At 46.5% G+C, this 27177-nt stretch overlaps 1 protein-coding gene across 1 annotated transcript in view; it reads right to left on the minus strand.

Moving 5' to 3' along the window:
* Nucleotides 1–1516: 1516 nt before the first annotated feature.
* The window catches only part of TRIM54 (tripartite motif containing 54), a 33293-nt gene continuing 7632 nt past the window's right edge, over nt 1517–27177 (minus strand). The window contains exons 2-9 of the mRNA XM_089659678.1: nt 24679–24851; nt 23907–24081; nt 21081–21176; nt 13025–13258; nt 10131–10153; nt 9462–9586; nt 6197–6283; nt 1517–5930 (exon numbers count right to left, since the gene is read on the minus strand). Coding sequence (XP_089515804.1) covers nt 5872–5930; nt 6197–6283; nt 9462–9586; nt 10131–10153; nt 13025–13258; nt 21081–21176; nt 23907–24081; nt 24679–24851 — 972 coding nt within the window. The 3' untranslated portion in view covers nt 1517–5871. The remainder of the gene's footprint in view (nt 5931–6196; nt 6284–9461; nt 9587–10130; nt 10154–13024; nt 13259–21080; nt 21177–23906; nt 24082–24678; nt 24852–27177) is intronic.

The raw sequence follows: 27177 nt of genomic DNA on the forward strand, positions 1-27177 counted from the left end.
AGTCCGCAAACGTGCAAACTACAACGAAAAACCCGTAAGTGTTTCACAAAAAAGTGCAAGTGCAAAAACACCACACAAAAAGTGCACTTAGGGGTGTGCTTTGTCCTACCCCCGAAGGGGTTAGACCACTACCCTGATCCCCCGGGGCACGAAGCTCCTGACAGGGACAAGGTTCCCATTTGGTCCTCCTGGCCAAAAGGCCTGGTGGACCACCGTTCCTTATGCCCAGCCGAAGCCGGACATCCAGTACTTGGTCAGGGGGCTCTCCCGAAATGAAAACCCCCTAGGGACAGGGGAGGAAGGAACCAAAAGGCCACACATCCTCCCCCTAGACTTCAGGGAAGGCCCGAGGACCCACACCCTCCATCATGTGAAGAAAACACACACATAAGTAAAAGGTGACAAACGTGGGAGTGAAAAATAAATAAATAATTAAATAAATCTATAAAAATAAAAAGGTGGTCGTGCCCAAATTGTGCACTGACCAGGCCCTGAGGCCTGAAATCAGGAGAGGTTATGGAGATGAGGACAGGTTATGAAAATATGGAGAAGGGGAGATGACGTTTTGGAGATGGGAAGGGGTTATTGAAAGATGGAGAGGGGTTAGGGAGATAAAAAGGGGAGAGGAGATAAGGAAGGGATATAGAGATGAGGCACTGGAGGAGATAAGGCGGGAAAGAGGAGGGGTTTATGGGAATGAGGAGGAGCTATGGAGATAAGTAGAAGGGCAGTTGGGGAGGGCTTATTGAGATAAGGAGGGGGTGGAGAGTGGTTATGGAGATAGAGGTTATGAAGATGAGGAGGGGACAAGGAGGGGTTATGGAGATAAAGAAGGGTTGGCGAGGAAGAAGGGAGGAGATAAGGAGGGGTTACAGAGATGAGAAGGAGGGGTTATAGAGATGGGGAGGGGGAGGAGATGTCTATGTAAACCATCAAAAATAAAATAGGCAGGGCTGACACCACATGCTTTGGGAAGTTAGGAGCTCACTATATTTCTGACATCAACAATTATTTCTCTGTACTTAAAAGGATACACACGGGAAAATGTGCATGTATTACAAAGATATACAGTACAATTTTTTTTCAATTGCATAGACATACACTTTAAAGGGCGAACATTAGAGGGGGAAAACCCTGCAAAAAATTAAAAAAAATCACTGTCCAGCTTCCCTCTGCTTCCATACGGTGTGGACCGACAACACGCTTTGCCAATATCTTCATCCAAATTTTTTTGCAATCTTCAGTCCCTGCCGGCATCTGATGAAGGGGGAGCGTTGAACTCCTGAAACGCGTTGGGCTTCTCTTCTGACCTCTTATCAAATCAAACTTTCACTAGACTTTGGATTTGCGCCTTCAGACTGCTCCAAGGACCCAACCCTTTGAAGTTGGGGTCTAAGCTTGACTTTATCTCCTTTTGGGCCCCTCCCCCCCGCCAATTCATCTACTATCAGAAATGGCGGGTTGTTGGTTGTGAACAATCAGCTGCATGGATAAGTCACAGGCACGCAGGAGGACGTACTGCACACATCAGATTTATTTTGTAACATTTTTTTATTACAGATTTCCAACACCATCTACATTATCGGACGTTCCATCTACGCAGAAGGCAGCAGAGACATGATTCCCTGACACCCTGCCTCGGGACACGCTGAGCTATTTATAAAGCAGACAACAAGATCCCATATTATATTATATCCCCGGTTGTCATCAACCTGCTCCCGGTCTTCCTTCCCACTTTTTATAGCCGTTTCTAAAAGTGGGGTAAATAATATGGTGTCAGGGCAGTAAAAAAAAAAAAAACACACACACACAACAAAAAAGAAACCAAAAAAAAATTTTGAAGAAAATGGGTTTCAATAATAATAATGCAAAGCAGGGCCAGATCAGGGGAAATTATTGGGATCTATTTATTAAAAAAAAAGAAAGTCTTTCGTCCAGGCTTTGCGTACGCATGACGCACGGCTATGTGACTTTTCCTATAAATAGACCACAATGTGTACATTAGCTCTAAAAACTAAATAATCTGCAATACCAATATGTGTACCTTTTAAATAAAACAAACATAAATTAGTGGTAAGTACCTTTTTTTTTTTTTGCAATGTTTACAAGCGGTCACATGCCTGCTATTCAGAGCTTCACCCCGGGCGCCAAGGGGTGGCGGTGGAGACTACTTGTGCCAGTCATAAGCGTCTGCTGATGTCACGTATCTCAGCTGCTGTCACTCAAACAGTACAGGGGGAGGGGTGTGTCAGCAGTACTCTGACAATAGGAGTAATGGCAAGGCTGAGCTTGGGAGCAGCAGTCTGACCACGGGGGTACAGGCAGGGCCGGGAGGAGGAGGGGCGTGTCAGCAGAGTCTGACCACAGGGGTACAGGCAGGGCTGGGAGGAGGGGTGTGTCACCATAGTCTGATCACAGGGGTACAGGCAGCGCTGGAAGGAGGAGGGGCATGTCAGCAGAGTCTGATCACAGGGGTACAAGCAGCGCTGGAAGGAGGAGGGGCATGTCAGCAGAGTCTGATCACAGGGGTACAAGCAGGGCTGGGAGGAGGAGGGGCATGTCAGCCGTAGTCTGCCCACAGGGATACAGGCAGGGCTGGGTGGAGGAGGGATGTGTGAGCAGTAGTCTGACCACAGGGGTACAGGCAGGGCTGGGTGGAAGAGGGATGTGTCAGCAGTAGTCTGGCCACAGGGGTACAGGCAGGGCTGGGTGGAAGAGGGATGTTTGAGCAGTAGTCTGACCACAGGGGTACAGGCAGGGCTGGGTGGAAGAGGGATGTGTGAGCAGTAGTCTGACCGCAGGGGTACAGGCAGGGCTGGGAGGAGGAGAGACGTGTCAGCAGTAGTCTGACCACAGGGGTACAGGCAGGGCTGGGAGGAGAGGCATGTCAGCAGTAGTCTGACCACCGGGGTACTGGCAGGGCTGGGTGGAAGAGGGATGTGTCAGCAGTAGTCTGGCCACAGGGGTACAGGCAGGGCTGGGAGGAGGAGGGGCATGTCAGCAGTAGTCTGACTACAGGAGTACAGGCATGGCTGGGCTTAGGAAGGACATGTCAGCAATAGTCTGACTACAAGGGTACAGGCAGGACTGGACAGGGTACGGTGTTTCAGTAGTAGTCTGATCACAAGGGTACAGGTACTGTAGGTCTGGGTGGAGGAGGGACTTGTCAGCAGTAGTCTGACTACAGGGGTACAGGCAGGATCAGGGAGGGGATGGGCGTGTCAGCAGTAGGTTGACCACAGGGGTAAAGGCAGCACTGGACAGAGAAGGGGTGTGTCAGCAGTAGTCTAACTACAGAGGTACAAGCGGGGCTGGGTGGAAGAGTGGCATGTCAGCAGCAGTAGTCTGATCATATGGGTACAAGCAGGACCGTGCAGAGAAGGGCAATGTCTGCATTAGTCTTACAACAGGGGTACTGGGCTGGGAAGGAAATGAGCATGTCAGCAGTAGTCTGATCACAGGGGTACAGGCAGGACTGGGCAGAGGAGGGGCTGCCAGCAGAAGTCTGATCACAGGGGTACAGGCAGGACTGGGCAGAGGAGGGGCTGTCAGCAGAAGTCTGATCACAGGTGTACAGGCAGGACTGGGCAGAGGAGGGGCTGTCAGCAGTAGTCTGATCACAGGTGTACAGGCAGGACTGGGCAGAGGAGGGGCTGTCAGCAGAAGTCTGATCACAGGGGTACAGGCAGGACTGAGCAGAGGAGGGGCTGTCAGCAGTAGTCTGATCCCAGGGGTACAGCCAGGACTGGGCAGAGGAGGGGTGTGCCAGGAATAATGTCACTATATGGATACAGGCAGGGCTCTGAAGTAGAAGGCAGAAATGCAAATCAACCACTAGATGAGCAGGTTTACCAGGTATTTAACAGAATATGAATAAATAAGAAGGGAACTGGCTACATTTAGATACGCCAACATGGAACATCAGACACATACTGTATATGAAATATTCAATTCAGGGGTAACATATGCCATTAGGGTATACAGACATCTGCTAGCATAAATGTCCTCTAGCATAAAATACCTGGCATTTTCCCACACTCAGGGAGCAACAAGCAGATGTACGTGTCACCTGCCACACCCTGGGCACCGGAAGGGTCTTTATGCCTCCAAATATCCCTGTGCATGTACCCTAAATTAGCTTTGGCTTTATATAAATAGTAGAAAGCGGTGAAATAAAAAAAGGGACTAAAAAGTAACATTTAATTTTTTCCCCTTTATACAGTTGTGTCCAAAATTATTCAACCCCCACTGAAATTGAGTGTTTTGGCCAGTTTGACATTGCTTTTGATCATTCAGTCATCTTGCTTACATTTACATTAAAGAGGCACTTGTAGGTCAGACAAATATAACATAACAGTTATAATGAAATAACCACAAATGTCTTTTCTGTGCTCACAGCATTATCAGTTTTATTCAACCCCCAAGTGACATTCAATCTTAGTACTTAGTACAGCATCCTTTTACAGTTATAACAGCTTTTAAACGTGAAGCATAGCTTGACACAAGTGTCTTGCAGCGATCTACGGGTATCTTCGCCCATTCTTCATGGGCAAAGGCCTCCAGTTCAGTCACATTCTTAGGCTTGCGCACTGCAACTGCTTTCTTTAAGTCCCACCAGAGGTTCTCAATCGGATTTAAGTCTGGTGACTGCGATGGCCACTCCAAAATGTTCCAGCCTTTCCTCTGCAACCATGCTCTAGTGGACTTGGAGGTATGCTTGGGATCATTGTCCTGTTGAAAGGTCCAACGTCTCCCAAGCCTCAGGTGTGTGACGGACTGCATCACGTTTCCATCCAATATCTCCTGGTACTGAAGAGAATTCATGGTACCTTGCACACGCTGAAGCTTCCCTGTACCTGCAGAAGCAAAACAGCCCCAAAGCATGATTGACCCTCCACCATGCTTCACAGTAGGCAAGGTGTTCTTTTCATCATAGGCCTTGTTCTTCCTCCTCCAAACATAGCGTTGATCCATGGGCCCAAACAGTTCTAATTTTGTTTCATCAGTCCACAGAACACTATCCCACAACTTTTGTGGTTTGTCCACATGGCTTTTGGCATACTGCAGTCGACTCTTCTTATTCTTTGGAGACAGCAAGGGGGTACGCCTGGGAGTTCTGGCACGGAGGCCTTCATTACGCAGTGTGCGTCTTATTGTCTGGGCTGAAACTTCTGTACCCACATCTGACAAATCTTTTCTCAGTTCCTCAGCAGTCACACGGGGACTTCTCTCCACTCTACGCTTCAGGTAGCGCACAGCAGTCGAAGTCAGCATCTTCTTTCTGCCACGACCAGGTAGCGTTTCAACAGTGCCCTTTGCCTTGAATTTGCGAATGATGCTTCCTAAGGTGTCTCTTGGTATGTTTAACATCTTTGCAATCTTCTTATAGCCATTGCCCTTCCTGTGAAGAGAAATCACCTCTTCTCTTGTCTTCCTGGACCATTCTCTTGCCTTCACCATGTTTGTAACCACACCAGTAAATGTCTAGAAGGAGCTGAGTATCACAGTCATTTTAAAGCTGCCTAATTGGTGCTTATTATGCTTGATTGCTGCTCGGTGACATCCACAGGTGTTTTCAATACCTGATGGAAAGCACCTGTATGAACCTCTGTTCTTCAGAGTGGTAGTCTTTAAGGGGTTGAATAATTGTGGCAATGAAGAAACCACATAAGAACCATTTACTACTGTATTACATAAACAATTGATGTCATTTTAGTTGCATTTGGGTAGTTACAACGTCCTTGTAGGATTTGATTCTGAATACAATTCCAAATGTACACTATAGTCCCTAAACCCCTTTACAGCATTGGGGGTTGAATAATTTTGGACACAACTGTAAATAGACCCCTGGGAGCCCCCACAAGAATCCTCCTAGACTGCCCCAAAGTCGCCATGTTGCGGGGTCGCTGTTCTCTGCCTGGCAGCAGAATCTGGAAGAGAAAGAAAATGCAAGAATTATCCGTATGTGTGAGACATCCTGAGCACATATCCCATTTACATTATCTGATGATAGATAGATAGATAGATAGATAGATAGATAGATAGATAGATACCGGTAGATAGATAGATAGATAGACAGACAGACAGACAGACAGACAGATAGATAGATAGATGATAGATAGATAGATAGATAGATGATAGATAGATAGACAGATAGATAGATAGATGATATACAGTATATGGCTTTAGTTCTCACCATCTGTAGGTTCAGCTCTCTCCTCTTCTGCTGCTGCCTCTGACTCTTCTATGTCAAATGCATCATCCTCATCCTCTCCCTGTGTACCTAATAAAACAACAGTAATATTGGGCTTCATAATGACACCCCGAGATCTTCCCTTCTATACATCCCATGATGTTCTCCATCCCATCCTCAGGGATGTACATTTGACCCCTTCCCAACATCATGGATGATCTCAAGATATTCTGCATCTCATCCTCATGGATGTGCATGGACCCCTTCCCAAGATATTTGCAGCTCCTCCATCATGGATGTACATATGACCCCATCACTAGGTGTTCTTCATCCCACCCTCAAGGATGTCCATATGACCCCACCCCAAGACAGTCCCAACATCATGGATGTACATATGACCCATCCTAAATTGTTCTCCTTCCCAACCTCATGGATGTACATATACCTCCATCCCAAGATATTCTTCATCTTACCCTCACAGATGTACATATGGCCTCATCCCAAGATGTTCTCCATCCCATCCACACAAATGTACATATCACCTCATCCCAAAATATTCTCCATCTCACCCTCACATATGTACATGTGAGCCCAAGTTGTTCATCAATCCACCATCACAGATGTACATATGACAACATCCCATGATGTTCTCCATCTTGCCCTCAAGGATGTACATATAACCCTATCCCAAGATGTTCTCCATCCCACCCTCACAGATTTACATTTGACATCATCTTAAAATATTCTCCATCCCAACCTTAGGGCTGTATATATGACCTCATCCCAAGATGTTCTCCATCCCACTCTCAAAGATGTATACACTATATGACCCTTTCCCAAAATATTCTCCATCTCCCCCTCACAAATGTACATATAACTCCATCCCAAGATATTCTACATCTCACCCTCATAGATGTACCTATGGCCCATCCCAAAATATTCTCCATCTCACACTCACAAATGTAGATATAACCCTATCCCAAGATATTCTCTATCACACCCTCACTGATATACGTATGGCCCTATCCTAAGAGATTCTCCATTCCACCCTCACAGATGTATATTTGACCTCATTCCTGATATTCTCCAGCCCACCCTTAGGGATGTACATATGATCCCATTCCAAGATGCTCTCTATCCCACCCTCAAAGATGTATATATGACCCTTTGCAAAAATATTCTCCAACTCACTCTCACAGATGAACATATAAACTTATACCAAGATATTCTGCATCCCACCCTCACGGATGTACATATGATCCCATCCCAAGATATTCTGCATCCCACCCACACAGATATACATATGACCCCATACCAAGATATTCTCCATCCCACCCTCATATATGTATTTTTTACTTCATCTCAAGATATTCTCCATTCCAACTCTAGGGACATACATAGGATCTTATCCCAAGATGTTCTCCATCCCACCCTAACTGATGTACAGGTGAAACTCGAAAAATTAGAATATCGTGCAAAAGTTCATTTATTTCAGCGATGCAACTTAAAAGCTGAAACTAATATATGAGATAGACTCATTACATGCAAAGCAAGATAGTTCAAGCCATGATTTGTCATCATTGTGATGATTATGGCTTACAGCTCATGAAAACCCCAAATCCACAATCTCAGAAAATGAGAATATTGTGAAAAGGTGGAATATTCTCGGCTCAAAGTGTCCCACTCTAATCAGCTAATTAAGCCATAACACCTGCAAAGGGTTCCTGAGCCTTTAAATGGTCTCTCAGTCTGGTTCAATAGGATTCACAATCATGGGAAAGACTGCTGACCTGACACCATCACTGACACCCTCCATAAGGAGGGAAAGACTCAAAAGGTAATTGCAAAAGAAGTTGGATGTTCCCAAAGTGCTGTATCAAAGCCCATTAATAGTTATGTGGAAGGGAAAAGTGTGGAAGAAAAAGGTGCACAAGCAGCAGGGATGACCGCAGCCTGGAGAGGATTGTCAGGAAAAGGCCATTCAAAAGTGTTGGGGACGTTCACAAGGAGTGGACTGAGGCTGGAGTCAGTGCATCAAGAGCCACCACACACAGACGGATCCTGGACATGGGCTTCAAATGTCGTGTTTCTCTTGTCAAGTCACTCCTGAACAACAAACAACGTCAGAAGCGTCTTACCTGGGCTAAAGAAAAACAGACCTAGTCTGTTGCTCAGTGGTCCAAAGTCCTCTTTTCTGATGAGAGCAACTTTTGCATCTCATTTGGAAACCAAGGACCCAGAGTATGGAGGAAGAATGGAGAGGCCAAAGGACCCCGAGTATGGAGGAAGAATGGAGAGGCCCAAGGACCCCGAGTATGGAGGAAGAATGGAGAGGCCCAAGGACCCCGAGTATGGAGGAGGAATGTAGAGGCCCAAGGACCCCGAGTATGGAGGAAGAATGGAGAGGCCCAAGGACCCCGAGTATGGAGGAAGAATGGAGAGGCACACACTGCAAGATGCTTGAAGTCCAGTGTGAAGTTTCCACAGTCTGTGTTGATTTAAGGAGCCATGCTATCTGCTGGTGTTGGTCCACTGTGCTTCATTAAGTCCAGGGTCAACGCAGCCGTCTACCAGGAGTTTTTGGAGCACTTCATGCTTGAAGCATCCTGGTCTTCCATAACACCTCAGCAGTGCCACAGGCTGATAGCTTCCATGCCACGCCACATTGAGGCAGTAATTGCTGCAAAAGGGGCCCAAACCAAGTACTGAGTACATATGCATGCTTCTACTTTTCAGAGGTCCGATATTGTTCTATGTACAATCCGTGTTTTATTGATTGCATGGAATATTCTCATTTTCTGAGATTGTGGATTTGGGGTTTTCATGAGCTGTAAGCCATAATCATCACAATGATGACAAATCACGGCTTGAACTATCTTGCTTTGCATGTAATGAGTCTATCTCATATATTAGTTTCACCTTTTAAGTTGCTGCACTGAAATAAATTAACTTTTGCATGATGTTCTAATTTTTTGAGTTTCACCTGTACATATGAACCCACCCAACATATTCTCCATTCCACCCTCACAGAAGTACATACTGTATGACTTCATCCCAAGTTATTCTACATCCCCCCAACACAGATACACATATAATCCCATCCAAGATATTCTTGCTTCCACCATCATGTATGTGCAATACATATGCCACCTTACCTTAGTGTCCAACGGGTCTTTTTCTGGGAAGGGGATCGCAGTGTACACAGAAGATTGTTACCCCCCCCCCCCCCAAGAATCATTTCTTTTGTGATACCTGCCCCTATAGATACCTGAACAGAATTCGATGGTCCTCAGCATCTCAGATACATAGTCCACATTGACGCAGAAGTGATCCATGTTCTCATAGCCGGGGTCCGGTCGGTCTATTGTGGATACTTTGGACATGTCTGTGATCCTACAAACAGAATAAGGAGATATATAGAGAGAGCAGAGAAAGAAAGAGAACATCTCATGAACCTAGCAGACAGGTTTAGTCTATGTAGACTTTAGAAGGAGTTGATCAACATTCCAAGCAAGCTCCTAAACCCAAATTGCCCCCTAAGCTTCGACAGGAACCATTCAAGTGCTTTATCAATGCACAGCAAATACGACTGAACATGACCTGTAAAGATGAGGACACACCAGATGCCCCTGGTCCATTGGCTACCTCAAGGAGCACAACCAGAGAGACATCCCGACACAAGAACCTATGTGCCTTAAGTCTTATCATTCCAGGACCAAAAAACAAATGCGTAGCTCCCAAGTGTCCATCATTTGGAAGGACTGGCCATTTTTTGGAACCAAATCCCTCTGTCCCACTTTCCTCAGTATTGTCTCTCTTTTTGTCCTGATGTATAGTTCCTGGGGTCATGTTTTAAATTTGTAGCACCACTACTGACTACTGGAAGGGTGATATTCTACAAGCTTCCGGTCAATGTGTGAGTTTTGCTCATACTTACTTTTTGATCAGCTCTTTTGCTTGCTGTGGGAAAGGAAAAAAAAAAAAGTGAGATACTCAGTCCGACTACGTATATGGTTTCTCCTAAAATGTAACTTGTAACATACAATTCCTACAGTACGCATGATGACAACATATATAAGTAGAAGCAGAGGGTCACTCCATGTCAAGAACAGGGGCGGACTGACAACTCATGGGGCCCCCGGGCAATAGGGGATCATGGGGCCCTCGTGTCCTCACCCACACCCAAAAAAGCCTTTGAAAAAACCAATGAAAAGTACCAGGGGCATCTCATAGGGCCCCCTACTGACCCTGGGCCCTCGGGCAGTGCCTGAGTGCTCGAACGGTCAGTCTGCCCCTGTTCAAGACCATCAATACACACAGAGCTACAGGCATCTGAAATCCATGCAAATCTTGAGTTGGCTTCACCTCCTTCCACCATTCAAACCTCCCTACTTCTCCTTTTATAAGCTTGCTTTATCATTCAAAACCCAATGGGAAGAGTGGGGGCCCCTCCTAACAGAGCTTTGAGCTTCTGCAGGGATGGTGGGAACCCCTTAAAATGGACACAGCAGGTGGTCAGACCCAGAAACTCAACAGAAGGATGGTGAGAACCCCTCATAACAAGTACAACAGGTATGCCAACCAGGGATGGTGGGAACCAATCATAATGGTCACAGCAAGACTTGTGCCTATTAAGAGGGTTTTCAGTATCCCTGTGCTGAGCTCCCAACTCTGTACATCTGCTTTGTTCATTATAAGAGGGTCCTACCATCCCTGCACTGCGTTCAGGAGTCTGCACACCTACTGTGCCCATCATGAGGGGTTCCCACCATCCCTATGCTGAGTTCCCGGGTCTGTACACCTGCTATGCCCATCATGAGGGGTTCCCACCATCCCCGTGCTGAGTTCCCGGGTCTGTACACCTGCTATGCCCATCACGAGGGGTTCCCACCATCCCTATGCTGAGTTCCCGGGTCTGTACCATTTTATGCCCATCATGAGGGGTTCCCACCATCCCTGTGCTGAGTTCCTGGGTCTCTAGGAACTCAGCACAAGGATGGTGGGAACACCTCATAATAAGTACAACAGGTATGCCAACCTGAGAATTCAGGGATGGTGGGAACCCCTCATAATGGGCACAGCTGGACTTGCTGTGCCCATTCTGAAGGGTTCCTACCATCTCTGAGTTCCTGGGTCTGTATACCTGCTGTGTCCATTCTGAGGGGTTCCCACCATCTCTGCACTGAGTTCCAGGTCTGTACACCTGCTGTGCCCATCAAGAGGGGTTCCCACTATCTCTGCATACGTTCCCTGGTCTGTACACCTGCTGTGCCCATTACGAGGCGTTCCCACCATCATAGGTCTGGTAATGGGGTCCCAATCCATGCTTTACAACTTTGAGGCATAGTGTGAATTTCAGTCACAGATGTTCACCAGAGTAGTACCTTTGGAGCAGCATATCCAACCAATAACACCTATGGGTGCTGACCATATCACTTTCAAATCCCAAGGACGAGCACCTCCAACCAATAACACCCATAAGTGCAGACCAGAACCCTCTCAGACTCCAGGGAAGAGCGCACCCCACCAATAAAACCGATGGGTACAGGCCATCACCCTCTTGAATTCCAAGGAAGAGCACATCCCACCAATAAAACCCACTGGGTACAAGGCAGAATCCTCTCAGATCCTGGGAGGAGCACATCCCATCAAAAGCACCCATGGGTGCTGACCACATCCCTCTCAGACCCCAGGGAAGAGCACATCCACTCAACAACACCCACAGGTGCAAAACAGAACCCACTCAGACCCCGGAAAGGAGCAAACCCCACCAATAAAACCTATGGGTATAGGTCAGTACCCTCTCAAATTCCAAGGAAGATCACATCTCACCAATAACACCTGTGGGCGCACACAAGAACCCTCTCAGACCCCGGGAGGAGCACATCCCATCAATAGCACCTATGGGTGCAGACCACATCCCTCTCAGACCCCAGGGAAGAGCACGTCCACTCAACAACACCCACATATTCAAACCAGAACCCTCTCAGACTCCGGACACCCTCTCAAATACCAAGGAAGATCACATCCCACCAATAACATCCGTGGGTGCACACAAGAACCCTCTCAGACCCCAGGGAAGAGCACATCCACTCAACAACACCCACAGGTGCAGACGAGAACCCTCTTAGACCTTGGAAAGGAGCAAACCCCACCAATAAAACCTATGGGTACAGGTCAGCACCATCTCAAATTCCAAGGAAGATCACATCCCACCAATAACACCTGTGGGTGCACACAAGAACCCTCTCAGACCCCGGGAGGAGCATATCCCATCAGTAGCAGCCATGGGTGCACACCACATCCCTTTCAGACCCCAGGGAAGAGCACATCCACTTAACAATACCCACAGGTGCAGACCAGAACCCTCTCAGACCCTGTATTGGAGCACCCCCACCAATAAAAACTATGGGTACAGACTAGCACCGTCTCAACTTCCAAGGAAGATCACATCCCACCAATAACACCCATGGGTGCACACAAGGACCCTCCCAGACCCCAGGGAAGAGCACATCCACTCAAAAACACCCACAGGTGCAGACCACAACCCTCTCAGACTCCGTAATGGAGCACCCCCCCATCAATAAAACCTATGGGTACAGACTAGCACCCTCTCAAATTCCAAGGAAGGCCACATCCCACCAATACTCATGGATGCAGACCAGAACCCTCTCTGACCCTAGGGACAAGCGCATCCCATTAATAACACCCATGGGTGCAGGCCAGAACTTTCTGGTCCCCTGCAAACAGCCCAACCCCGTTCTCAGACATGGTATGACCACACTTCCATGCCCCCATACTCATAGTGGAATTTGAGGTGTAGGTCCGCACCTGCAGAAACGCAGCCATCTGTGGCTCATCCATGGACTGTATGGAAGTCTCCACAAGTTTGGAAGTGACTTCGAGGTGGTCGCCATGTTTGCGGATCAGCCCTCGCACATACTGCAGCTTCTCCTCCTGCTGCCGTGTGATCATTTGTAATAATTCCTTCTTCCTCTCCTCCAGGATGTTATAGAGAGAGTCAAATCTCTGGCTCAGGTGCTGCTTCTGCCTGCGGCTGTTGTCCTGGACAAGAGGGGGGGAGGGGTATGTTACATTATAACGTCCCATTACATTGACTTGAGATCCCCCTTACAACAGAGTCCTCATCAGAGTCCCCCTTTACACTAAGGTCTCCATCAGAGTCCCTCTTTACACCAAGGTCTCCATCAGAGTCCCCCTTTACACTAAGGTCTCCATCAGAGTCCCCCTTTACACTAAGGTCTCCATCAGAGTCCCTCTTTACACCAAGGTCTCCATCAGAGTCCCTCTTTACACCAAGGTCTCCATCAGAGTCCCCCTTTACACTAAGGTCTCCATCAGAGTCCCCCTTTACACTAAGGTCTCCATCAGAGTCCCTCTTTACACCAAGGTCTCCATCAGAGTCCCTCTTTACACCAAGGTCTCCATCAGAGTCCCCCTTTACACCAAGGTCTCCATCAGAGTCCCTCTTTACACCAAGGTCTCCATCAGAGTCCCTCTTTACACCAAGGTCTCCATCAGAGTCCCCCTTTACACTAAGGTCTCCATCAGAGTCCCCCTTTACACTAAGGTCTCCATCAGAGTCCCTCTTTACACCAAGGTCTCCATCAGAGTCCCTCTTTACACCAAGGTCTCCATCAGAGTCCCCCTTTACACCAAGGTCTCCATCAGAGTCCCTCTTTACACCAAGGTCTCCATCAGAGTCCCTCTTTACACCAAGGTCTCCATCAGAGTCCCCCTTTACACTAAGGTCTCCATCAGAGTCCCCCTTTACACTAAGGTCTCCATCAGAGTCCCTCTTTACACCAAGGTCTCCATCAGAGTCCCTCTTTACACCAAGGTCTCCATCAGAGTCCCCCTTTACACCAAGGTCTCCATCAGAGTCCCCCTTTACACTAAGGTCTCCATCAGAGTCCCTCTTTACACCAAGGTCTCCATCAGAGTCCCCCTTTACACCAAGGTCTCCATCAGAGTCCCCCTCTACTTCAGGGTGCCCATTAGAGTCCCCCTTACATAAGACTCTTCCCCTACGTTAGGGTCCTTACATGGGCAGACTGACCATTTGGAAACTCGGGCACTGCCCGAGGGCCCAGAGTTAGTAGTGGGCCCCATCAGATGCCCCTGGTACCTTTCATAGGCTTTTTTGGGTGTGGTTTGAGTGTAGGTGAGGACACAGGGGCCCCATGATCCCTTACTGCCTGGGGGCCCCATGAGTTGTCAGTCCACCCCTGGGTCCTTATCAGAGTTCCACCTACACCAGAGTTCCCTCTTAAATTAGAGTCTCCCCTTCATCAGGGTCCCCATCAAATTCCCCCCCTACATCAACATCCCCCCTTACATCAGAGTAGACGTGCAGAATGGAAAAATTTGCTTCATTTCGGATCGATTTGTTAAGTTATTAGTTCCGTTTAATTGCATTTGTAATGAAATTCGTTTCGTTTATTCATTTTGGACCGGATTTAAATTTTTAACAATGGATTCAAAGTATTTAAATCAAATTCAAATCGATCCAAATTCACGTTGAAGAATAGCTGATTCTATTCTATTCAAAATTTGAATTTTGGAAGACGGTTATATTCTTTCTGTTCTATTCGATTCTTTTCTATTCTATTTTATTCTATTCTTTTATTTTCTATTCTGTTCTGATTTACTCTGTTCTATTATTTTATATACCAGTCTATTCTATTTGATTCTATTCTATTCTTTTCCATTCTATTCCTTTATTTTATATTCTATTCCATTCTATTCTTTTATTTTCTATTCTGTTCTGATTTACTCTATTCTTTTCTATACCATTCTATTCTATTTGATTCTATTATTTTCCATTCTATCCCTTTATTTTATATTCTATTCCATTCTATTCTTTTATTTTCTATTTTGTTCTGATTTACTCTATTCTTTTCTATATCTTTCTATTCTATTTGATTCTATTCTTTCCATTCTATCCCTTTATTTTATATTCTATTCCATTCTATTCTATTTTATTCTATTCCTTTATTTTATATTCTGTTCTGATTTACTCTATTCTGTTCCTTTCTATACCATTCTATTCTACTTGACTCTTTTCTATTCTTTTCCATTATATCCCTTTATGTTCTATGCTATTCCATTCTATTCTATTCTATTCTATTTTATTCTTTTATTTTCTATCCTGTTCTGTTTCAGGCACCTTTCACGCTGACAGTCTGATCGGGGTCCACCTGTCAGTTTTTCAGGAGGACCTGATCAAGTGTCAGTGGACAAGTGTCCACTGACACCCGCTGGTATCCAATTCTGTGAGCCTGTCATCCAGCGGATCAGATGACAGTCAGGTGGAAATGGACAAGCAGTCCGTTTCCATCCGACCACCCCATAGAAGTCAGACCTGTCATCCTCCTTCTAAGCAGGAATCAGCAGGTCTGTGTCTTCTGAAAGGGGCCTTACAAGGGGCGGACTGACCATTTTGAAACTCGGGCAATGCCCGAGGGCCCGGGGTCATTAGGGGGCCCCATGAGATGCCCCTGGTACCTTTTTCATAGGCTTTTTTGAGTTTGGGCAAGGACACAGGGGCCCTATGATCCCCTACTGCCCGGGGGCCCCATGAGTTGTCAGTCCGCCCCTGGACCTTACTCTATTTTTTTCCTTCAAAATACATCAGGGTCCCCATCAGAGTTCCCCCTACACCAGAGTCCCCCTTACATCACAGTGTCTCTTACATCAGGTCCCCCATCAGAGTTCCCCCTACACCAGAGCTCCCCCCTTCCATCATAGTCCCCCTTACATCATGATCCTCATCAGAGACCTTCCTTACATCAGAGTTCCCATGAGAGTTACCCTTTACATCAGAGTCTTCCCTTACATCAAGGTCCCCATCAGAGTGCCCATGAGATGATCAGGAAATGTGGGCATTCGACAAGAGATGGTCAGAGACTGGAGGCATATTATGAGATGGTCAAAGACTCCAGTCATGCTACAAGAGATGGTCTGAGAGTGTAGACATACTACAATAGATGGTCTTAAACTGCAAACATATTACAGGAGATATAATACAAACTTACAGCGCTGCCCTCAGAACTCTTGCAACTAAAGCGTATATTGACTTCTGTTGTCACGAAGTAGAGTATGTATGGACACCAAGCACGTTTGGGCACAAGTTATATACACTATATTGCCAAACCGATTGGCCCCGCCCTCCAAATCATGTGATTCAGGTGTTCCAATCCCCTCCATGGACACAGGTGTATACAATCAAGCCCCTAGGCATGCAGACTGCTTCTACAAACATTGGTGAAAGAATGGGTCGCTCTCAGGAGCTCAGTGACTCCAAGCGTGGTCCCGTGATAGGTTGTCACCGTGTAATAAGTCCATCCGTGACATTTCCTGGCTACTAAATATTCCACGCTCAACTGTTAGTGGGATTATAACAAAGTGGAAGCAACTGGGAACAACAGCAACTCAGCCACCAAGTGGTAGGCCACGTCACATGACAGAGCGTGGTCAGTGCATGCTGAAGCGCACAGTGCGCAGAAGTCGCCAACTGTCTGCAGAGTCAATAGCTAAAGACCTCCAAACTTGGTGTGGCCTTCAGATGAGCCCAACAACAGTGTGTAGAGAGCTTCATGGAATGGGTTTCCATGGCCGAGCAGCTGCATCCAAGCCTTCCATCACCAAGTGCAATGCAAAGTGTCGGATGCCGTGGTATAAAGCATGCCGCCACTGGACTCTAGAGTAGTGTGAGGTGTTCTTTGGAGTGACCAATCACGGTTCTCTGTGTGCCGATCCAATGGATGTGTCTGGGTTTGGTGGTTGCCAGGAGAACGGTACTTTCCTGACTGCATTGTGCCAAGTGTAAAGTTTGGTGGAGAGGGGATTATGGTGGGGGGTTGTTTTTCAGGGGTTGGGCTTGGCCCCCTAGTTCCCGTGAAGGGAACTCTTGAGGCGTCAGCATACCAAGACATTTTGGACAATTTCATGCTCCCAACTTTGTGGGAAGAGTTTGGGGATGGCCTCTTCCTGTTCCAACATGACTGCACACCAGTGCACAAAGCAAGGTCCATAAAGACATGGAGGAGCCAGTTTGGGGTGGAGGAACTTGACTGGCCTGCACAGAGTCCTGACCTCAACCCCATAGAACACCTTTGGGATGAATTAGAGTGGAGACTGTGAGCCAGGCCTCCTCCCCGACATCAGTGCCTGACCTCACAAATGTGCTTCTGGAAGAATGGTCCAACCTTCCCATAGACACCCTCCTAAACCTTGTGGACGGCCTTCCCAGAAGAGTTGAAGCTGTTATAGCTGCAAAGGGCGGGGCCAACTCAATATTGAACCCTACGGACTAAGACTGGGGGGCCATTAAAGGTCATGTGCGTGGAAAGGCCGACCAATACTTTTGGCAATATAGTGTATATATTCTGCATGATTTTTGTATTTCATTGTATGTCTTCATATGGTTAGAGTGGAGCTCGTATTTGTCTATATACTTTGGGTTATGGAAGATGTTTAATGTATAATTGAGAGCAGTTCTGTAAGTTTGTATTATATTCACTGAAGGTATAGAGCCTTTGCAGCATCCACGCATTTAATTTATTTTTTTAAATTTTTTACTATATACAGTATGCATTATTTATTATTTCTCACACACCATTTATTTTATCTATTGACTTTTGTCACACATATTGTGATCCTAACATAGGAGAATTACACCAAAAAATCAATATTACTGGATATGGCCAGGACTCCAGCCATGCTACAATAGATGGTCAGAGACTTGAGACATACAGGTGAAACTCGAAAAATTTGAATATTGTGAAAAGTTCATTTATTTCAGTGCAGCAACTTAAAAGGTGAAACTAATATATGAGACAGACTCATTACATGCAAAGCAAGATAGTTCAAGCCGTGATTTGTCATCATTGTGATGATTATGGCTTACAGCTCATGAAAACCCCAAATCCACAATCTCAGAAAATGAGAATATTACATGCAATCAATAATACAAGGATTGTACATAGAACAATATCGGACCTCTGAAAAGTAGAAGCTGCATATGTACTCAGTACTTGGTTTGGGCCCCTTTTGCAACAATTACTGCCTCAATGCGGCGTGGCATGGAAGCTATCAGCCTGTGGCACTCCTGAGGTGTTATGGAAGACCAGGATGCTTCAATAGCGGCCTTCAGCTCTTCTGCATTGTTCGGTCTCATGTCTCTCATCTTTCTCTTGGCAATGCCCCATAGATTCTCTATGGGGTTCAGGTCAGGCCAGTTTGCTGGTCAATCAAGCACAGTAATCCCATGGTCATTGAACCAGGTTTTGGTGCTTTTGGCAGTGTGGGCCGGTGCCAAGTCCTGCTGAAAAATGAAGTCAGCATCCCCATAAAGCTCATCTGCGGAAGGAAGCATGAAGTGCTCCAAAATCTCCTGGTAGGCGGCTGCGTTGGCCCTGGACTTAATGAAGCACAGCGGACCAACACCAGCAGATGACATGGCTCCCCAAATCAACACAGACTGTGGAAACTTCACACTGGACTTCAAGCATCTTGCAGTGTGTGCTTCTCCATTCTTCCTCCCTACTCTGGGTCCTTGGGCCTCTCCATTCTTCCTCCATACTCGGGGTCCTTGTGCCTCTCCATTCTTCCTCCATACTCTGGGTCCTTGGGCCTCTCCATTCTTCCTCCATACTCGGGGTCCTTGTGCCTCTCCATTCTTCCTCCATACTCTGGGTCCTTGTGCCTCTCCATTCTTCCTCCATACTCGGGGTCCTTGTGCCTCTCCATTCTTTCTCCATACTCGGGGTCCTTGTGCCTCTCCATTCTTTCTCCATACTCGGGGTCCTTGTGCCTCTCCATTCTTCCTCCATACTCGGGGTCCTTGTGCCTCTCCATTCTTCCTCCATACTCGGGGTCCTTGTGCCTCTCCATTCTTCCTCCATACTCGGGGTCCTTGTGCCTCCCCATTCTTCCTCCATACTCGGGGTCCTTGTGCCTCTCCATTCTTCCTCCATACTCGGGGTCCTTGTGCCTCTCCATTCTTCCTCCATACTCTGGGTCCTTGGGCCTCCCCATTCTTCCTCCATACTCGGGGTCCTTGTGCCTCTCCATTCTTCCTCCATACTCTGGGTCCTTGTGCCTCTCCATTCTTCCTCCATACTCGGGGTCCTTGTGCCTCTCCATTCTTCCTCCATACTCGGGCTCCTTGGGCCTCTCCATTCTTCCTCCATACTCGGGGTCCTTGTGCCTCTCCATTCTTCCTCCATACTCAGGGTCCTTGTTTTCCAAATGAGATGCAAAAGTTGCTCTCATCAGAAAAGAGGACTTTGGACCACTGAGCAACAGGCCAGGTCTGTTTTTCTTTAGCCCAGGTACGACGCATCTGACGTTGTTTGTTGTTCAGGAGCGGCTTGACAAGAGGAATACGACATTTGAGGCCCATGCCCAGGATCCGTCTGTGTGTGGTGGCTTTTGATGCACTGACTCCAGCCTCAATCCACTCCTTGTGAAAGTCCCCAACACTTTTGAATGGCCTTTTCCTGACAATCCTCTCCAGGCTGCGGTCATCCGTGCTGCTTGTGCACCTTTTTCTTCCACACTTTTCCCTTCCACATCACTTTCTATTAATGTGCTTTGATACAGCACTTTGGGAACATCCAACTTCTTTTGCAATTCCCTTTTGAGGCTTTCCCTCCTTATGGAGGGTGTCATTGATGGTTTTCTGCACAACTGTCAGGTCAGCAGTCTTTCCCATGATTGTGATTCCTGCTGAACCAGACTGAGAGACCATTTAAAGGCTCAGGAACCCTTTGCAGGTGTTCTGGATTAATTATCTGATTAGAGTGGGACACTTTGAGCCGAGAATATTCCACCTTTTCACAATATTCTCATTTTCTGAGATTGTGGATTTGGAATTTTCATGAGCTGTAAGCCATAATCATCACAATGATGACAAATTACGGCTTGAACTATCTTGCTTTGCATGTAATGAGTCTATCTCATATATTAGTTTCACCTTTTAAGTTGCTGCACTGAAATAAACGAACTTTTGCACGATATTCAAATTTTTCGAGTTTGACGTGTACTTGTAGATGGTCAAAGACTCCATTCATGCTACAAGAGATGGTCAGAGAGTGTAGACATACTACAATAGATGGTCAGAGACTGGAGACATACTAGTAGATGGTCAAAGACTCCAGTCATGCTACAAGAGATGGTCAGAGAGTGTAGACATACTACAATAGATGGTCAGAGACTGGAGACATACTAGTAGATGGTCAAAGACTCCATTCATGCTACAAGAGATGGTCAGAGTCTGGAGACATACTACAATAGATGGTCAGAGACTGGAGACATACTAGTAGATGGTCAAAGACTCCAGTCATTCTACAAGAGATGGCCAGAAAGTGTAGACATACTACGGTAGATGGTCAGAGACTTGAGACATACTAGTAGATGGTCAAAGACTTCAGTCATGCTACAAGAGATGATCAGAGAGTGTAGACATATTACTATAGATGGTCAGAGACTGGAGACATACTAGTAGATGGTCAGAGACTGGAGACATACTAGTAGATGGTCAAAGACTCCAGTCATGCTATCAGAGATGGTCAAAGACTGGAAACATACTAGGAGAAGGTCAGAGACTCCAGCCATGCTCTAAGAGAGGGTCAAAGACTTCAGAAATATTACAGGAGATGGTCAAAGACTCCAGTCATGCTACAAGAGATGGTCAGAGAGTGTAGACATGTTCAGAAAAATGCTATAGTAGTTGGTGACTAAGGGTATGCTACAGGAGACATTCAAAGACCAGGTACACTTTATCTGAGACTTCTAGACATCACTACTATAGGCAAAAGGAAAACACAGACTACTATCAGCAGGTGTCAGTATCACTCACTTCAACACTTTTGCAGATCTCCTCCATCTGTGTGATAATTGCCTGAATCCGATCATTGCCAGCAACCAGCATCGCAATCCCATCACTGAGGTCGCTCTGGGGAGACAAGAATATTGGTCATTTCATTTATAGTTCAGAAGAAAACAGAGCTAGAAGACGTGTTGGTGGAGTGCTGGACACAAATGTGAATTATTCCAGGCTTCCAGGGGAAGTTCCTGGGGGTTCCCGGAGCAATCTGAAGACTATGTAAAAGAACGAGAGTGCCACAGGTATTGGATAAGTCCAGAAAAAGTATATTTTTCACAACAAAAGGAAGCTATACCCAACGCGTTTCACATCCTCCTTCATCAGGGCTTGTATGCTGACCATGATTGATGATTGGAGATAATATGGACAGGTCATTTTAGTAAATGAAGAATAGGTAATGGCGTAGGTAATAAACATTTCAAGACTTCTAGATACTCTTCATATTGCTCTGGGGGACCTCAGGAACACCTGGCAAAGAACGGACACCCAGCTCATCGTGGGCAGCTAAAAATTTGCAGAAACCTAGCTCCGTGTAAATTATAATGGATGTTGGCTGGCTGGACCCCAACCTAAGCTAGGGTACTAAATATTTATAGAAAATAAAATTCAGATGGCACTAACAGGTGAGATGCCCCATTCACACACCGAATATTACTTTAGACCTTTGCCAACAGTCAAGCCAACTTATGTTTTTTAGGACAGTGTTTCTAAACTAGGGTGCCATGGCACCATGGGGTGCTGTTTCAGTTACTTCTGGGGTGCCGCAAGTACAGGACCTAGCCTGCCCTTGATCAGCTTCATGAGTTGCCATGGCTTGGGCGGGCCGACCATCAGCACCATAACAACCATTGACACTCTAGGATCAGGACGCATGGGGGTTGATTTACTAAAACTGTAGAGTGCAACATCTGGTGCAGCTTCTTTGGTGTTATTGTCAAAGCTTAATTGACCAAGCTGAACTTAGAAGCAGATTGGCTACCATGCACAACTTCACCAGAGTTTTCACTCTCCAGTTTTAGTAAATCAACCCCATGGTGTCATTCGTTTCTGTAGTGCTGGTGGCAGATCTGCCCACACAATGGCAACCCATGACTTTGATCCAGGGCAGGTGGCAAGTAGGACCACCCCAGCATTGGGGAGAAGATTGAAATCTGCTTCCTCCAGACCTGCTCTACCTTCTGTCACGCTGCTAGAGTCAAATGGTAGGGTTCAGATGTTAAGAGGGAACCACGTGATTGGTAGGCTCTGTGATGGAGGAACTGTATGATTGGAGGTCCTGTAATGGGTGACTGCATGATTAGGGGGTCAGTGATGGGGGACTATGTGATTAGGGGGCTGTGTGATAGGGGGGACTATGTAATTAGTGGGCTGTTTGATAGGTGGACTCTGACATGTGATGGGGGCTTCTCATGTTAAGGGGGACCTCTGATGTGATGAGAGGACCTCTGACGTGATGGGGGGACCACTGACATGATGGGGGGCCTCTGACATGATGGGAAGCTTCTGATGTGAAGCTAATTTCATCAAGAAAGTTGTGTTCCTTGTCCCCTGTGATGGGCAACTGCATGACTGGGGGGTCGGTGATGGGGGACTATGTGATTAGGGGGCTTGGTGATGGGGGGGACTATCTAATTAAGGGGCTTTTTGATGGGGGGACTCTGACATGTGATGGGGGCTTCTCGTGCTAAGGGGGACATCTGATGTGATGGGGGGACCTCTGACATGATGGGAGGCCTCCAACATGATGGAAAGCTTCTGATGTGAAGCTAATTTCATCAAGAAAGTTGTGTTCCTTGTCACAGGATTAGCGACCCTGTGATGGGCAACTGCATGATTGGGGGGTCAGTGATGGGGGACTATGTGATTAGGGGGCTTGGTGTTGGAGGGGACTATGTAATTAAGGGGCTCTTTGATGGGGGGACTCTGACATGTGATGGGGGGCTTCTCGTGCTAAGGGGGACATCTGGTGTGATGGGGGACCTCTGACGTGATGGGAGGTCTCCAACATGATGGGAAGCTTCTGATGTGAAGCTAATTTCATCAAGAAAGTTGTGTTCCTTGTCCCAGGCTCAGGTTTCCCATTGATATGTAAAATTTTGTTTTTTAGCTGGTGTGCCTTGGGACTCCATGACTGAGAAATGCTGTTTGCTAGGATATTGATTGAAAATATAATTGTATGTTCAACATCTCTTACTGACTCTAACAAGATACAATCAGAGGGAGAATTTGAGAACTGGGCAGGTTTTCTCATCACCATACTGGAGCACCTCGTAAACCTGGGGCCAAGGTACATACATGTCGCAACCTCTCCTATTGACTCTAACAAGATAAAATCAGGGGGAGAATGTGTGAACTAGGCAGGTTTTCTCATCACCATATTGAAGCACCTTGTAAACCTGGGGCCACGGTGCATAAATGTCGCAGAGCCTCAGTGGTTTAAACACACCATGTCAATGACTTCATTTCCAGTATGCAATGAAGGGTTCACATCTCAGGATTTCCAGCCCTGACCAACCTTGGTAGATGTACGTATGTACTTGTGTGACCTCTTCCACCAATCACAGCTATGATATGGGTCTCGAGCAGGGGCGGACTGACCATTTGGAAACTCGGGCACTGCCCGAGGGCCTGGGGTCAATAGGGGGCCCCATGAGATGCCCCTGGTACCTTTTTTATAGGCTTTTTTGTTTGGGCAAGGACACAGGGGCCCTTATGATCCCCTATTGCCCGGGGGCCCCATGAGTTGTCAGTCCGCCCCTGGTCTCGAGATAAAACCTCTCATATATATTCAGGAAGTACCTTCTGTCTTTTGTAGATGCTGGACAAAGGAGCCACTTCACAGTCCTTGTGGGCCCCGAAAACCTTACACATGGAACAGGTAGGAATCTCACAGGTTAAGCAATAAATGTTGATTTTCTCATCCTCGTGTTCCTCACACAACAAATGCTGCTCTGTCGTCTTTGTATTCAGAGGCCTGGACAAAATGGAGACAAATTATGGATTGGAAAAACAAGCGTGCTGAACCATCCTCTTACTCTGTAAAGGTTCTCATTTCTCCAGGTCATGGTATAGCTAGCAGAGCTTGGTCACGTTCAGCTGGACATGTTCTGTAATGTTGAAGATGTTGGTGTTTTCCCCAAGCCATTCAATGGGTTACAGTCATTATAACTGAAGAAGAGAAGCTACGAAATGTCTTCAACATTACAGAACATGTCCAGTATTGAGCTATAATCATTAGAACTGAAGAAGTGGCTTGGGGAAGCTACAAAACATCTTCAGCAAGTCCAGTTTCAGTATTGAGTTAATCGTTAGAACTCAAGAAGTGGCTTGGGGAAGCAATGAAACATCTTCAACAAGTCCAGTTTCAGTATTGCGTTAATTGTTAGAACTCAAGAAGTGGCTTGGGGAAGCAACGAAACATCTTCAACGAGACAGAATAAGTCCTGAATGTGACCACCTACTGCTAACCATCCCTCTACTCCAATATTTTTTATTGCAACTCCAAACTGTATTGTTGTACAAAGAACACCGATCAGCTTTAGGCGTTGTATTGGTCAAGATCAAGATTTACCTGGATGACTCCTGCTTATAGATGTCGATGATATTTTCCACCAGCAGGTTCCGTTGCAGTCCATAGACTCCATGTCTGTCAAGGACCACTTCATGACGGCAGGATGGACAGCGGAAACGTCCCCCTGAGGACACCGTGCTGGAGCCCCGGGACTGCCACAATGGGTTGGAAGCCTGGAGATAAAGAAAATATTACTGTATTGGAAAATTATGTTTAGTACCGGGTGTGGTGGGGGAATGTCTTATTATTATGTGTTGACAGTTCACAGTTTTATGCGTAATATTCTGCAAATTCATGATTTGATATACAAATTGAATACATGTCAATGACAAGGACCTTCACAGTTACCATTGTGCTTATGTTAGCACTCAACCAAACAAGCCATCAAATGGCTGGTGTCATAGCATCATGTCAACAGCAGATTAAACAGAGGCTAACATGGTGGATTCCTTGACTGTACGGGATAGGAAGGTTTAGATCCTGAGTGCCACCAATCTGGTTCCATACTGTACTTACCTTTCTTTGTCCATGCCATGTCCTCAACTCCCTGCTAAATACTGGGAGGATCAGACAGTAGAAATACAAAATTCTCTCCAAATATCTCCGGTCATTGAATGCAGGTCTTCACACCTTCCATTGACTCTTCATCTTCATCTGTATCCTCCCATCGTCCCCTATTTATTCTCACCACCTTCTCTTTTCCACATTAATAAAGAAGTGTGCATGGGCTGTGTCAGAATACACACAGTGGGAGGAGCCGTGACACCCTGGAGTGGAAAAAGCCATGTTAACCCAGATGTCAACCAAGAGGATCAACGATGGAAAGAACTATGACATCGGCAGTAGGGGAACTGCCAATGAAGAGCTGGAAGAGCCATGTCAGCTGCACTGAGAGAAACAATGAGAGCTTGGAGCTGTCATGTCATTCCAGGTGTCAATCAGAAACAGTCACGTTTCCTGGGTTTGGGGAAAATGTTCAACCTGTAGTGGAATGAGCCATGACAGCCTGCAGAGGAAGGACCCATATTATCCTATTATCCTAGATGTCAATCGGGAGGAACAACATTACCTGCAGTTGGAAGAGCCATGGAATCCACAGTGGGAGGACTGTCAATGTGGAGTTGGAAGAGCCATGTTGCATCTAGAGGAGCCATGACTATCTGAAGCTGAAGGTGCCATGTCATTGCAGATGTTACCTGGGAGCAGTCACGTCCTCTAAGTTTGCAAAAGCCATTGAAACCTGCAGTAGAATGAGCCATGGCAGCCTGGACTTGAAGGTGCCTTGTCATTCCAGATGTCACCTTGGAGCAGTCACATCCTGTGGGTTTGGAGGAGCCATATCAACCAACATTGGAAGGAGCCATGACAGCTAAAAGCTGAAGATGCTACATCACTCCGAATGTCACCTGGGAGCAGTCACATTCCCTGGGTTTGGAGGAGACATTTCAACCCTCAGTGGAAGGAGCCATGACAGACTGGAGTGGAAGGACCCATGTTATCTTAGATGTCATCTGGGAGGAATAACATCCCCACAATGTAAAGTTGGAAGAGCCATGTCAGCTTCAATGGGAGGAGCCATTACAGCCTGGAACTGAAGACACCATGTCATTCCAGATGTTATCTGGGAGCAGTACACCTGGGTTTGCTGGAGTCATACAAAACCAGCGTTGTAAGCAGCAATGACAGCCAAATGATATAGAAACCATGTAATTCCAGATGTCACCTGGGAGAAGTCATATCCCCATGGTTTGGAGGAGCCTTTTTTACCTGCCGTGGAAGGAGCCATGACAGCCTAGAGCTCAAGATGCCATGTCATCCTAGATTTCACCTTAGAGAAATCATATCCATTGGGTTTGGAGGAAGCATATCAACTGGTAGTGGAAGGAGCCTTGACAGCCAGGAGTTGAACGTGCCATGTCATCCCAGATGTCACCTAGGAGCAGTCACATTCCCTGGGTTTGGAGGAGCCATAACAACTGGCAAAGGAAGGAGCCATTACAATTAAGATTTGAAGATGCCATGTCATCCCAGATGTCACCTTGAAGCAGTCACATCCCATGGGGTTGAAGAGGTCATTTCAATCTGCAGTAGAAGAAACCATCCATGACAGACTGGAGTAGAAGGAGCCATGTTATCTTAGATGGCAACTTGAAGTAGTAAAACTCCCCTGGGCTTGGGTGTGCCATTTCAACCTGCAATGGAAGGAGCCATGACAGCCATGAAGGAGTCATGTCACCTAGAAGCAGTCACATTTCCTGGGTTTGGAGGAGCCATATCAACTGGCAAATGAAGGTGCCATGTCATCCCAGATGTCACCTTGAAGCAGTCACATCCCATGGGTTTGAAGAGGTCATTTCAATCTGCAGTGGAAGAAACCATCCATGACAGACTGGAGTAGAAGGAACCATGTTATCTTAGATGGCAACTTGAAGTAGTAAAACTCCCCTGGGCTTGGGTGTGCCATTTCAACCTGCAATGGAAGGAGCCATGAGAGCCATG

Source organism: Staurois parvus, unplaced genomic scaffold (assembly GCF_062004578.1).
Source record: "Staurois parvus isolate SC_StPar_1 unplaced genomic scaffold, SC_StPar_1.0 ptg001181l, whole genome shotgun sequence".
Classification (NCBI taxonomy): domain Eukaryota; kingdom Metazoa; phylum Chordata; class Amphibia; order Anura; family Ranidae; genus Staurois; species Staurois parvus.